The sequence below is a fragment of the Pezoporus flaviventris genome, unplaced genomic scaffold (assembly GCF_033815535.1).
Source record: "Pezoporus flaviventris isolate CSIRO_AGI_PZ_B2104156 unplaced genomic scaffold, CSIRO_AGI_Pfla_v1 ptg000031l, whole genome shotgun sequence".
Classification (NCBI taxonomy): Eukaryota; Metazoa; Chordata; class Aves; order Psittaciformes; family Psittacidae; genus Pezoporus; species Pezoporus flaviventris.
This window is the reverse complement of record NW_026892579.1, coordinates 54339600-54353698: the sequence shown is the minus strand read 5'-3', so window position 1 is coordinate 54353698 and position 14099 is coordinate 54339600. Positions and strand designations below refer to the sequence as shown.

Sequence of the window (14099 nt, the reverse complement as noted above, 5' to 3'; positions counted from 1 at the left end):
AGCTCTAGTCACTAGGCCAGAACAATAGTCATTACACTCAGTTATGCAGTACAAATTCACAACACTGCTGTGTCCCAGGATCACAACGTGCTATTTAGAAGGTGGGAAGAGAGAGCAGGTTTACATTAATATCTCTGTTTTGTACATGAGGAGACAGAGACTTGCAGATACTAAGCAGCTTTGGTAAAGTTACACTGCGAGACAGCGGCAGGGGCAGAAATAGGAAACCAGATCCAAGGGCTGTGAATTTTTTCTTGTCTGGCCACTGAAGCATGTAACCCTAATGAAAAGCAGAGTGCCCAGAGAAAACCATGTGTCCTCATCTAATGAATCCCATCACTTTGTCAGGTTTACTGGTATTAACCCCAGAGGTGTTAGACATATGCAAAGGTAGCTCTTCTGCAGAGAGCTTTTAAAAACTAGCAGTGTCTTAAGTCATTAAGGGGTTGTTTTGTTTGCATTATCTGAATATATGATTGTTCTCTTGTAGGAATGTCAGAGCATCAGCTGTGCGGCAGCAATGAGAGAGACTGATATTCGTACGAGTCTCTTCTGGCTTCTCTACAATGGCTGGTGCCTCTGCATATTCATTGAATGGTAATGCAGGATGTCAAGAGCAGCGGTGGAGTTTGGCTTGATCCCATTGTGTTTTTCTTCTGCCAGTTGAGACTTTGAATCACCATGACAACGCTGTGACACTTCCAGCAAAGGTTACCCACAGACCGGGGGTGGGCTGGGGGTGGGTGAGAAGGTCAATGATCAAGTCTAACGGGATCAAAAGTTGCGCCTGCAGCAAAACAACTGTAGAAAAGCTGCCAGCATGACAAGAAGATGGAATTCCCCTTGTATTGGCTTCTCATTAAGCAGGCACAATAACATCTTTTTCTGAGAGACCCGCTATAAAAACTGTTTTGGTTATGGCTACTGATCCAACGTGATTGGGTGCGCAGCGACTTTTGAACTCATGACTGGATATACGATGTTGCGGAATGGGGGAGTGGGGAACGGAGGCCAGCCATGGGTGTTGAGATGGTCCAGTAGGATCCGGCTCACGTGGCTTAGTTTCACCCTCTTCGTTATCCTCGTCTTCTTTCCCCTCATTGCCCACTACTACCTAACCACCATCGATGATGCGGACGATGCTGGCAAGCGCATCTTTGGCCCTCGGACTGGCAACGAGCTGTGTGAGGTAAAGCATGTGCAAGACCTGTGCCGCATCCGCGAGTCGGTCAGCGAGGAGCTGCTCCAGCTGGAGGCCAAGCGGCAGGAGCTCAACAGCGAGATCGCTAAACTCAACTTGAAGATCGAGGCCTGCAAAAAGAGCATTGAAAATGCCAAGCAGGACCTGCTGCAGTTGAAGAACGTTATCAGCCAGACTGAGCATTCCTACAAAGAGCTGATGGCTCAGAACCAGCCCAAGCTCTCGTTGCCCATCCGGCTGCTGCCAGACAAAGACGATGTGACCTTCCCCCTGCCAAAATCCAACCGGAACTGCAGGCTGCACAACTGCTTTGACTACTCACGCTGCCCGTTGACATCGGGCTTTCCAGTCTATGTCTACAACAGTGACGATTACCCTTTTGGTAGTTCCTTAGACCCTTTAATTAAACAAGCCTTTGAGGCAACTGTCAGAACTAATGTTTATGTTACTGAAAATGCAAATATTGCTTGTGTGTATATAATTTTAGTGGGGGAAATGCAAGAGCCCGTAATGCCAAAACCTACTGAACTAGAGCAACAGTTGCACTCTTTGCCATATTGGAGGACTGATGGACATAACCATCTCATCATCAGTTTATCAAGGAAATCGGAAACTCAGAACTTCATTTACAACATCAGCACAGGGCGCGCCATGATTGCCCAGTCCACCTTTTACGATGTCCAGTATCGACCAGGGTTTGATATTGTGGTATCACCTCTGGTCCACGCTATGTCTGAACCCAATTTCCTAGAAATCCCACCCCAGGTGCCGGTCAAGCGTAAATACTTGTTTAGTTTCCAGGGCGAGAAGATTGAGTCTCTCAGATCTAGCTTGCAAGAGGTTCGCTCTTTCGAAGAGGAAATAGAAGGCAATGCCCCAGCTGACTACGACGATCGGATCATTACTACCCTGAAGGCTGTTCAGGACAGCAAGTTGGACTTTGTTTTGGTGGAGTTCACGTGTAAGAACCAGCCTAAGGCGAGTCTGCCCACTGAGTGGGCTCTGTGTGGAGAAAGGGATGACAGACTAGAGCTACTGAAGCTATCTACTTTTGCACTGATAATCACCCCGGGGGACACCCATTTAGTGATCTCCGCCGGGTGTGCCATGAGACTGTTTGAGGCTCTGGAAGTTGGAGCCATCCCAGTGGTTCTCGGAGAGCAAGTTCAGCTACCCTATAATGATGTGATCCGGTGGAACGAGGCAGCCTTAATTATACCAAAGCCACGTATCACAGAAGTGCACTTTCTTCTGAGAAGCATTTCTGACAATGATCTCCTTGCCATGAGGAGGCAGGGCCGCTTCTTGTGGGAGACCTACTTCTCCACCTCTGACAATGTGTTCAGCACGGTCTTAGCTATCATAAGGACTCGAATCCAAATACCAGCTGCTCCTATCCGAGAAGAAACCGCTGTGGAGATTCCTCACCGGTCTGGCAAAGCTGCTGGTACAGACCCCAATATGGCAGACAATGGTGACCTGGACTTGGGGCCTGTGGAAACAGAACCACCATATGCATCTCCTAAATATCTCCGCAATTTCACCCTCACTGCAATGGACATCTACAGGAATTGGAATTCTGCTCCAGGGCCTTTCCACCTTTTCCCCTATACTCCCTTTGACCCTGTTTTACCATCAGAAGCAAAATTTTTGGGGTCTGGGACTGGATTTCGACCAATTGGTGGAGGAGCAGGTGGCTCTGGGAAGGAGTTCCAGGCTGCCTTGGGTGGCAACGTCCCCCGGGAGCAATTCACAGTAGTGATGTTGACTTACGAGCGGGAGGAAGTGTTGATGAACTCCCTAGAAAGGCTCAATGGTCTCCCGTACTTAAATAAAGTTGTGGTAGTGTGGAACTCTCCCAAGCTTCCCTCTGAGGATCTCTTGTGGCCAGACATTGGTGTCCCAATCATGGTAAGAAAGATGTAGCTACTCTGGTCTTGCTTCCTTGTGGGGTTTGTGCATTAAAGTTGATTGTAGGTGTTCTGTAGTGTGTCAGCTCAGCTTAAATCATCTAGGACAGCATTCATCTTGCATGTCTGTAAATATCTGTACCTGATCTTGATGCTGTATCACTAAACAAGGAGATTACAGGTATGACTCATCTGATCCATTTTAAGTGTTTGCGTGAGAATACCATGGCTCCTGCTCTTGGAAGGACACCAGCTTTGAAGGGAGGTGGATGTTCAGAGGTGGATGGCTGTGCTCTATGGGTGTGTTAACTTGGGCAAGATGAATTCCTTTCCTGAGAGAATTCATTTGGTGGCTTTGGGATACAAAATACAGGAGCTGTTGCCCAGAAGAGCCTAAATTGTAAAAATACTGATCTTTAGAGTTGCTACGTGTTAATGAAACAATAATTATTTGTGTGGAGCCTAATATGAATCTCAAGGCTTAAAGCTAGAGATTCTTGTTTATTGAAAATCTTTGCTTCGGCTCTTTAAGTGTCACAGTGTGGGGACAGTTGGCACCTTGTAAATACCTAAACAGTGACTGTTTCTGCACTGTACCAGATAAATCTTTCATAAAAACAAAAAAGAGACCCACCTAGTGCAAAGGCCTTGAAAGATATTTATCACTTTATATTACAAGGGATGGCAAAGAGGAAAATACAAGCCCCAGCCACTGCTCCAATGCTTCCATGCTCCAAAGGTTGTAATTGATTTTTGCTTAGGTTAGGATTGATTTTTTTCCCCAGCCAAACCTTGAAAGACCAGCACTCATTCTCATGCCAAGCTACTTGCTTGCATATTGGCAGTGTTGCTTGTAAGGAATTAATTCTCCTTAAATTATTACTTATATATGTATGTATTTATTTTAGGACTTCTCTGTCATCCCAGCATAATTTTCTGCACTGGCCATTGTTAAAAATCAATATTAAATATAAATCTTCACATGCCCTCATAAAGAGAGCACAGGCATGGAGCCACTAACAAGAAGCAACACTGTGTTGTCTGAATCTGGTCGTGTTTACAGGACAAATGGAAGGATAATGCCTTACAAATTGCGGAAGGGAAAAATAAAAGGGGAGATGGTACTTAAGTACACAAACTGCGTGTGGTTTATGTGACAGGACGCTACTAAGCTTAATAGCAATGTGAGCTTTATGCTTCATGCAAAGAGATTCATTGATTTAATATTTCATTTTATTATTATTGTGATGAATAAATCCTTCTGCTCACATTTAAAAACCCGTATGGTCCAGGGACAATGAGGAGAGAAAATTGCTTGGATAATTGCAAAATAATCTTTCACATTAGTCCTGTTGAATGCCTGAATTCTGCAAAATCTTTGTATTATGCTGCTGGAAAACTGTGTACTCCTTCAGAGCTGAAGAGTGGGGATTGTTCTCCTTGGAGCTGCTAATGGATGTTATTTGTGAAAGAAAAATATGTTTCTGTTGATGGAAGTTAATGGCTTTTTTTTACTCTGATCTGCATGTCTATTGTCTTGGAGGCCCATTGGCTTTTGGGGGGACTTCATCACACATAGAATTACAGAATCGCAGAATGATTTGGGTTGGAAGGGGCCTTAAAGCTCACCTAGTTCCAGCCCCCTGCCAGGGGCAGGGACACCTTCCACTAGACCAAAGAGGGCTGAGTTTACATCTGAGTTGTGTGTCTCCTTTGAGCCACCAGCTGGGGTTTGTGTGCTATGGGGAATGTTCGGTACTGCTTGGTTCAGGAGGGAGAAGTTGTCCTTTGGAGTGTTGGATGGTAACATGCCAAGTGCCAGGGAATGGCTGGAGCCCAGCAAGCTTCTGCCATCGAGGTGATAATAGGTATGCTTCCTTCCCAGTTGTTGAAATCCCATTTTTTAAAAGAACCCAAGTCTCCTTGGATCTCTCATAGCAGTCTCCAGGCATCCATCCCACCAAGATGCTTGTTGCTGAGTCCCTCTCTGGACTGGGTGTTTAAGACTTTGGGTGTCTGTAGTGTTCATCTATATGGATGGTTTAGTGTGGTAGTGATAGAAAAACACTGTCCATCAGTGACAGATCCTAAAACCCACTGTGGAAAAGGGCCGGCAGAGCTTGGGAAGTGGAGGTGAGGTTCTGTTTGAGCCTTGGTGGCTGAGACATGGGATGTGCTAGCCAGGGAAAAGGCAGGCGGGTACTTGGGATTGGCAAGAAACACAAGCCCATATGACTGCTGATGTCAAAAGAAACTGCAGAGCTGTGAATCTGATTTTCCTTGCAGGATTATAAGTGTCTTTTGATGGGAAATACACAATTCTCACAGATCTTAAAGCAGTGCCGTATCTCTGTGTAACAAATACGTTCCCGGTAACACTGGGGTGGGAGGAATTGCCCAATTGCCCTGCATTCAAGTCCCAGAGCACAGAGCTATGGAGAGGAAATCGGGGGGGGGGGGGGGGGGGGAAGAGAATGGGTGGGAGTGGATTTGGGTGCTCCTCCTTACAACTGAAGCTGGTCTAGGCACCATGTGACTGTAAGGAGCAGCAGAACAGCAGCATGTGTGTGCCAGCGTGATCCACAATCAAAGCACCTGAAGCCAGAAGGTTATTGAAGAAAATTGCAGCCTAATGAGACACAGCAATGTATGTAGCATTTCTAGGCTGAAAGAGCCCTTTGAAGCATAATATAGTCCAGAAACCCACCAACGTGCTTAAGCAGCGCAGAGGGGTTTAGGACAATTAATCTGTGTGGCTTTGTGCTAGCAGAATACCCCAAAGGAGAGCTGAGCTTCCTCCTTTTGCCTTACTGCATGACCTTATCTCATTGATCGGTTCCTTGAAACTTTGTTTCTGACTGTGCTGCTCAGTTGTGATTTGGTTCTCTGAAGCAGGTTATGTGGTTTCTTTTCCCTGGTGGGTTGGGATTTAAGAGCAAAGCTTAAAGCTGTGTTGGATCTTTGAATTATTTTATGGATAATGAGATACATTCTGTAGCCCTGTTTATTTGATTTCTTAAAAACTCTTACTTAGATTTCTTGTGACAGCATAATTTACTGAAAATCAGTAAGGTTCCTTAGCTGCACAGGGATCTCTGATAAAGTATTCTGGCCTTGTACAGAGCCTGAAGTGCCTAGGTGCAAATATAATTTAATGTGAAGTTGTGTGTGTAGTCATTCAAGGCTGCCCCTGGAACATGTGTAGGTAGATTACCTTCTAATTTAAAGTGCCTTTGTGCTGGAACTGAGCTATAAAAATTGTTCCCATCTCGCGTTAAATAGCATTGCAGCAAAAAACAAAGGTTGTGAGTGAGAAGCCTTGTTTGTGCTCTCTTAAAAAACTTGCCTTCTGCAAATGTATGTATCTATAGCAGTGCATTAGAACTTCCCCAGGCAAAATCCTGGAGAGCATGATTGCCAGTGACAGTTAAGCAGTTAACTACTGCTTAACTTCTGAGCACCTCCCTGCAGGATTTACACAGCATTGGTGCATCCTTCAGGATAAGTACTTCAAGATGTCTGCAGCATCTGTCAATTTAAAGAATTAAAAAGTTCCTGGACAGCCAGTCACTGCCAGCAGTTGAGCTCTGCTCTTTTGTAGCAAGGGTAAGGGTCCTCCTGTACATTGCATTGCTGTGGCCGCTGCAGTCCCCACCATGGTGCTGCTTGCACCTCACCAGCAAGTACTGCTGCTATTGCCATGCTTATGGGGAAGAAAAAGGGAAATTGGGTTAAATCCTGCTCTGAACAGGTGGAAAGACTGTACTGGGGTTTGAGTGAGGTGGTACTTAGCTGTTGCTCCTGCACTGTCCTTGTGTGAACTTTAATCTTGGAAGGATTTCCGGTGGCAGAATAAAGGAGGAGTGATTAAGGAGAAAATCTGGATTAATCCTAGAATAGAATTCCAGCCTCCCCTTTCAGCATCTTCATGCTCATGATTTCTAAATAGCGCACAGGCAATGACAGGGAAGCCTCACTCTTTGCTTCACAATTCCTTGACAGCATTTTCATCCACATGAATAAAAGTAAAGGGAAACAAATGAAACAAAACACTCAGGCAACCGCATACCCAACCCACACAAATTCTAATAAGACGCACCCAAAGAGATTCAGATCTTGTTGCGCTTTGCAGTGTGCTCAGCACCAGTGTGCTGCTACTTTATGATTGCTGTAGGGCACTTGCTTGCAATTCCTTGGCAGACTTGCAGCATAGGTGCTTAATAAACCCAGTACATGGTTTTAGCAGCTCTTCAGATTCTCTAGAATTGATTCACCATCCATCTTCCATACAGCTCTGAGCAGGACATGGAGTAGGGCAGGGAGAGAGGATTAATTTTCCCTATTTCTGCTTTGCTTTTATTCTTAAAAATCTAAAAGAATGAGTTGAGCTTGAACAGCAAAGTTACCTGAAGAGATCTTTTTTTAATATATTGAATATGTATTTCAGGAGGCTGCCAGCGCTGCATGTACCCTCGGTTCAGTGGGGAGAGCACAAAGCCGTGAGCAGTAAGGTGATTAAGCTGTGGAGCAGCTTGCACTCACAAACAGCCACAGATTCTCTAATGCAGCAATTAAATCATCCATTTCCCTTTCAGAAACTTCCTTAAAGCCCCCCAGGAGTTGCAGTCCAAGCTAGAAAAGCAAACTGTGCCTCCCCTTACCACCCATCCTATCCACACTTCTCAGCCTGTGGTTTGTGCCCTGGAGATGGCACGAGACCAGATAAAGGAAGACTGAGCTCAAGAGGACTATAAAATTGGTTATAATCTTCATTACAAAAAATACTTGGTCCTTTGTAGGCCCCCTCTGCCATCCATTTCCAGCATACTTGGTTTGGTCTGTCTCTTAAACTGGACAAAAATGCCTTTTTAACACCTCTTTTCCTGTTTAGTAGAGTAAGGAGAAAGCATCTCATTCTAAGTCAAGGTTTTGCCAGCCAAAGAGAGAGGAACTGCTGCTTTCAAACTACAAGGGCTTAGTACTGTGCTGCCAGTGCAGCCATCTCTGTTTGCTAAAGGCTGCAGAGGTCCAAGCAACATGAGAAAAAGGTTTGTGGAAGACAGATGGCTTCATGGCAACAAATGCTTCACCTCTGTGCAGGGATGTTTGAACCTGGAACAGTGATTTCCAAACAACATTGTTCTTATTTATTCAATCTAAATCTATTTATTAAATCTAAACTTAAAGAGGGTAGATTAAATGCTAGGAAGAACTTCTTTACTGTGAGGCCCTGGCACAGGGTGCCCAGAGAAGCTGTGGCTGCCCCATCCCTGGCAGTGTTCAAGGCCAGGTTGGATGGGGCTTGCAGCAACCTGGTCTAGTCCTTGCCTGTGGCAGGGGGTTGGAACTAAATGAGCATTAAGGTCCTTTCCAACCCAAACCATTCTATTTCTCAAGGCATGTCTTGGTTTTTACCTCTCCTGAGCCCTTTACACACAGCTTGGCGTGGCTGCTGACTTTATTGGTCTCAAATCCATCACTCTGGATGTGTGGGCTGGGGGCTGGTGGCACCATCTGAATGTTTGCTGGCTTCTCAGCAGCCTGCCTGCAAACTTCTCAAACAACAGCATTTCACCTGAGATTGGAGCTGGTTGGGCTCTGTTTGTTAGATCAGGACTATCCAGTGGTGTCATGGTTTCACTTTATTTTGAGCTTGTGTAACATGTCTCCCATTTCCCCAGTAATGACTGGCTTTTCCCTGGGTTATTTTGCAAGCCCAAGGGCTTTGTGTGGGCTACCGGTGTCACACATGAAGCATCGCTTATGAGCCCAGCTGAGCTGTGAAAGGGCTTCCCGCATTTGGAGCTAAACCTTATTCAGCCCAAAGCAGTATTTTAACAACCTGTGCTCTTGCCCTAAGAAATTACAGCCCACATTTGTCTTTCTTTTCTGCATGCATGCAGGTCCTTCAGTGACAGAGCCATGGCTGGAAAAGCCCTGCAGCAGTTTTCTTTCTCCTCTTCCTCCGGGGTTAGGTGGTGTGTGCTTGTAGGCATTTCTGAGCAATTTAGCTGGGTTCACTGCCAATGCCAGCTCCTGTGGCTTTCAGCAGTGACTAATCCTTTCCTTCAGCTTTGTTATAGAATAAGTAGCTGACTTTGATCTCTGCAGCCAGTTCCAGTGGCGTAACGTCCTTTTCTGCTGGCTTGGTGGCCAGCTGAGAAAGCTCATTCAATTTAGCTGCTTGTTTAAAAAGGAATAATCTTTGGAAAATGTCTAATCCGGAAGCCTTGCTGCATCTGCAGACCTTTTTGGCTCGCCACGGTGTCCCTTGAAATGCCACTTGTTAATTAGGAGCAGACTGGGGGGAAATGCCGTCATGCCTTTCCCTTCTGTTTGGGCAGCGTCTGTATAACCGTAGTGTGCTGAGCTCTCTGCTGAAGGACAGATACCTCAGGTTTGCACATCCTTTCTAGCAGAAATACTTGAAGGTGCTTTGCTATCTCCCCTTTAAGGAGCATGTTTGGGTCCCTAGATGATGCTTCTGGATAGGAAGAGGGGGTTCAGCACCTGGTCAGACTGCAATGCATATAGAGTGCCAGTGTGGCAGCATGAGCTTCTCTGCTTGTCCTTCAACATCAAGTTTGGCTTTCTGGTAAGAGCAGAGCCAACGTTGCAAGCTGACAGTTCCCTCAGGTCACCAGTAACTTGAGCTGAGCTGGAACAGTGTGCATGATCCAAGGTGAGGTCCTCACTGAGACCATGAGTTAAAAAAAGAGTAAAACTCTGTACTTATCCACACTGCCATTTCAACCCATCCTTCTCCTTCCTAGAAGCTTTGCTTAAATATCAGCTCAGGTATCCAAGCACATACCTAATCCTTCCTTGGATGGATGACTTTTGGTTTTCTGGACTAACTCACCTACTGAAGCTCTTCGATAAATCAGAGCTTTACAGTGGGCACTTACTGCTTTTCCCTACCTTACCGGAGCTCTTGTGTGTAAAATCATGAAGAACCCAACTTAACTTTTGGGTCCTGGGTTGCATACAGGATTGGAGAGCTAGCAGGTTTGCTTCCAGAAAGGGCAATTCAAGTTACGCTTTCCATGACAAAACAGCTGAGAAAAACACCTTGTTTCTTAGCACCGAGTCACTTTAAGCAGGAGATTTGCACCATCCGTGGGTTAAATGGATCCTATCCAGTTACCAGCTCTACCAGCAGGTTTACAGGTTGAATTACTCTCTGAGAGCGATTTCATACAGCAAGGCGATGTTGCAGGGAATGTCTGTAGGCTGCTGCCGGGTACGTAGCACCACCTGCTGCCTGCAAAGCAGGGTGCTGCTGGAGAGGCAGGTCACTTCCCAAATCCCTGCGAGTTTTCCTGTCTCTCTATATATTTGTACTGCCATATAGCAGAAAAGGAAGGAGCAAATTTGCTGCTTAGTTTACCTGCGATGCTAAAATCCAGATGCTTGTCACTGCAGGGCCGGTGCAAAGGCGCAGCGATGCGTGAATGTACACTGATAATGTAACAAGCAGTCCTGGTTTCTTAGGGATTTGCACTCTGAATATTAACTCAGACACCCTTGCCTAAAACCACTGCTTAAGTCTCTTGTGTGCCATATGCTGGTTTGTAACAGTTTTTCCATAGACAAAATGTTATTGTCGCCTCAGATCTCTGGGTTCCCTTGGCTTAGGATGCAGCTAATGGGGTCGGTGAGCAGAAGGAAGGCATCACTTTGGAGCACTGGATAGGAAAAGCAAGGAAGGGAAGCATCCCTCACATTACTGTATACATAATTGGATGTTTTTTCTTGCATAGGAAAGCTTGAAGGTGTCATGGGAGCCAGTCCCTCTGTGTTGAAGCCTTTAACCATCAGCACGAAAGCTGTCTGTGCGTCATTAAAACACTCTTCATTCTGGAGTGGGCTCTGTCACAGCAGCTCAGGGACAAAAGTAGCACAACAGAACTTGGCACCAGAGTCAGTGCGGCAGCAAAATACCACGTTATTTTTCCAGGGCTGGATTCCTGTTATTTCTAGGGTTTGCATGGTGGCCTGCATGTGCCTGTTCAAATAACAACAGACTATTTAATGTCCCCAAGTTAACCCAAATTATTCCATACAGTGGAACAAGATGGGCTGGGGAGGGGGAGGAGGCTGAATGTGTGGATGCATTTTCTCTTTTTTTTTTTTTAATTTGTTTTCACCTTCTTTTCATTCTCTGTGACTGTTACTCCAGCTGATACTTGGTTCATGTGGTGTGTTGATATCCACTTCACTGTGAGCTTCTCCCTTCTTCCAGCAGTGTCCCAGATCCTGGGTATTCTGCATTTCCTTTCTTCCCATGCTTTTTAAATGTCTCAGTGGAGTGGTTTTGCTGTGCAAAATCATTTGCTTGTGTATTCTGTACAGGCTGCCTTGTTTGTGAAGCAAAGACAGCCTTGTCTCCCAGAGCAGCTATAACTTCATGCTGTACCACAAGAAATGGCACAGGAGAGGAGCGTGCCGTAGTCACCAAGGTCATGAATTTGGCTTTGGCTTGTGGGTATCAGATAAATAGGAGAGAAGAAAATCTGTGTTGTTAAAGTTTGCTGGAACAGGAAGGACCTTGTGGGACATCGGGACATCAAGGAGGCAACTGTAAGGGACATGAGAAGGTTATAAAGAGGAAGGTAACTCTTGGATACAAGGTTAAAGAAAGAAATGAGAAGCCAGAGAGAGATTTTAATCACTTCTTGTTCTTATGTGTCTGGTGTAGCTCACAGATGCCTCCCTAAGCTCTATGGAATCGATCAGCAAAGATATTGCAGCTCTCAGATGGAAGATGGTGACTTATTTCCAAGTTTACCAGTGGGCTGGCACAGCAGCCACAATATTATTCACCTCCTGGACAGTCTCTTATCCCCTTTCCACATGATACCTGCCTGTATCTGGCAAGGAAGCAGATTCTGCTCTTCCTTATCTAATTGATGGATGCTTTTTCTTCAGTTTTCTTGAAATCAAACGCTGTGGTATGTGATAAAGCATGACGGATCTCCCTACCATGCTGCGCATACAGAGTGCTCCCCTATCCAAAAAGCTGTGCCTGACTCCATCCTGTGCTTCTGGAGGAGGAGGTTCATCTTGTTTGAAAAGCGGTCAATGAACAGAAAGGTGATGGAGTAGCTGGGTTCAGAACCGAGGGCTGCAGCTTGTTTCCCCATTGTTCTGACTGCTGGATCCCTGCAAGCAGTACTGTTGAACTGCAAGTACCTGGAAGGGATGGAGGTTTTTTTTCCTGATGACAGTTAAGGGGATGCCATTTTAGAGAGCATACAAAAGTCAGGGGGAAAACTAGTAGTTGTAAGTCACTTCCATGCATTGAAATCCTTCAGTTAATTAATGAAAATCTGTGTTAGCCCTGCGAAGAAAGGTGAGGAATATTTCACTTCTGCAATTGGCAAAATCACCATAAACAAGGAGCTAAGGGCAACTTAGCCCTTAATAATAAGGTTGTTGCTAATAAACCAGAGGGAAACTGAGGCACAGGAAACAGCCATGCCTGGTCACTAAAGCACACAGTTGTGCATCTCCTTATAAGCTCACAGAAATGCTGTTTTCACTATTCACAGATTTACTGACAGCAGAAGGATGGGAAGTGTGCTGAAGCTGTTCTTAAGACTCCCAGATAACACTTTCAGATCAAAATAGTTTAACAAAGTCTTCAGGTTTCTGAATGCTTATCTGAATTGAGCTCTGAGGGGTTTCTGAGGCTTGTTTAGTGAAGGAAAATGTTTTTTGTTCTCAACTCTGAAAGTTTAAAGCATTTTGGGCAGGGAGGTTTGGTTTCCAACTTCTGTGTGGAAGGGCTGGCTAATCAAAGCTTTGATCTCCCGAGCTGCCCAGAGTCCCGGCTGGTGGAACCTGCCTTATCTCGACAGTCAGAGACAGCCCCATCTTTTACTGTGACAGAAGAGAACTAACAGGGAATAAGAAAAGCACTTTTCTGGGGAATGTAACAGCTGTAAGCTAGGTAATTCTTTGCAATAAGGCTTATTTTCCTCTTGCTCTGAATGCAGGTGACTAAGCAAATTAGTTTCAAAACACTGGTAATAATTAGGTTGATTTTCTTAGAAATTTATAAAAGGAATTGTTTTTAATTATGCCTCTTTTATGTAAACTCTGTAATTTGTAACACATGCTGCTCCTTAATTCCCAACCTATACTGTGGGTTGTGGGAGGTGGTTAGGGTGGTCTGTATTCATCCCAACCATGTGTTTGGCAGCAGTGTGTTAACTGTGTCTTGATGGAAGTATTTGTTCCCTCTTGATTTTGTTTAACTTTTTAATTGACTAGCAGGAGAAGTTTAAATAGATCATTAAGTAGTGAAAGTCTTGGGGTAGGCCAGGTATTGAAGAACATGACACTGCCCACCTCAAAACTCATGGCTTGGAGACTGTGGGTATGGTCCTTCTCTTGTGGTTGCCTTCTCCTCTCCTGGATGGAATATGGTGTGCTGATGTGAGACACAGACCAGATGAAGTAGGATTCAGCCAAGGGTTCCAACAATTAGGATCCAGCAATTAAAGCCTGCGGGCAAAGGAAAGATCCTCAGAAACCCATCTGAGGCTTGTATCCTGGTTTGACATCAACTGGCTCTACCATGTCGAATGACAAGGTGTTTATTGCTTGCTGAGGCAAGATTGTGTGTTTGGTGAAAATGCCTTTCCCCGTTATTAGTCAACATTCAGGGTAATATCTCGACCATATTCCCTGATATTTGAGGTGATGGAAATGGCTTTTCTTGATGTGCTGTACTTGTGGAACAGTAAGAACAATGAGAGATAAAATGCTGGTTAGGGAATCGTGGGATGGATTTGCTGGCTTTTCTTCTTCTGACATTACACAAAAGAACTCTCATCTCTAGGTAATGGATTTGAGGGTAGACACATGTGGCAGAAAGCTGTCGTTTCATCCAGACCCATCAGAACTTTCCCAGTGATAACTCAGCCTTCTCATCTCAGAGGTCCCCAGAAAGCTTCCAGTCTGGAATAAATCCAGAAGCC

At 45.1% G+C, this 14099-nt stretch overlaps 1 protein-coding gene across 10 annotated transcripts in view; it reads left to right on the top strand.

Moving 5' to 3' along the window:
* The window catches only part of EXTL3 (exostosin like glycosyltransferase 3), a 154487-nt gene that overhangs the window by 117535 nt on the left and 22853 nt on the right, over positions 1-14099 (top strand). For all 10 annotated transcript variants that reach the window (XM_061461113.1, XM_061461111.1, XM_061461114.1 and 7 more), the window contains one exon: positions 491-3112. In XM_061461113.1, the coding sequence (XP_061317097.1) occupies positions 965-3112 (2148 nt within the window). In that variant the 5' untranslated portion in view covers positions 491-964. The remainder of the gene's footprint in view (positions 1-490; positions 3113-14099) is intronic.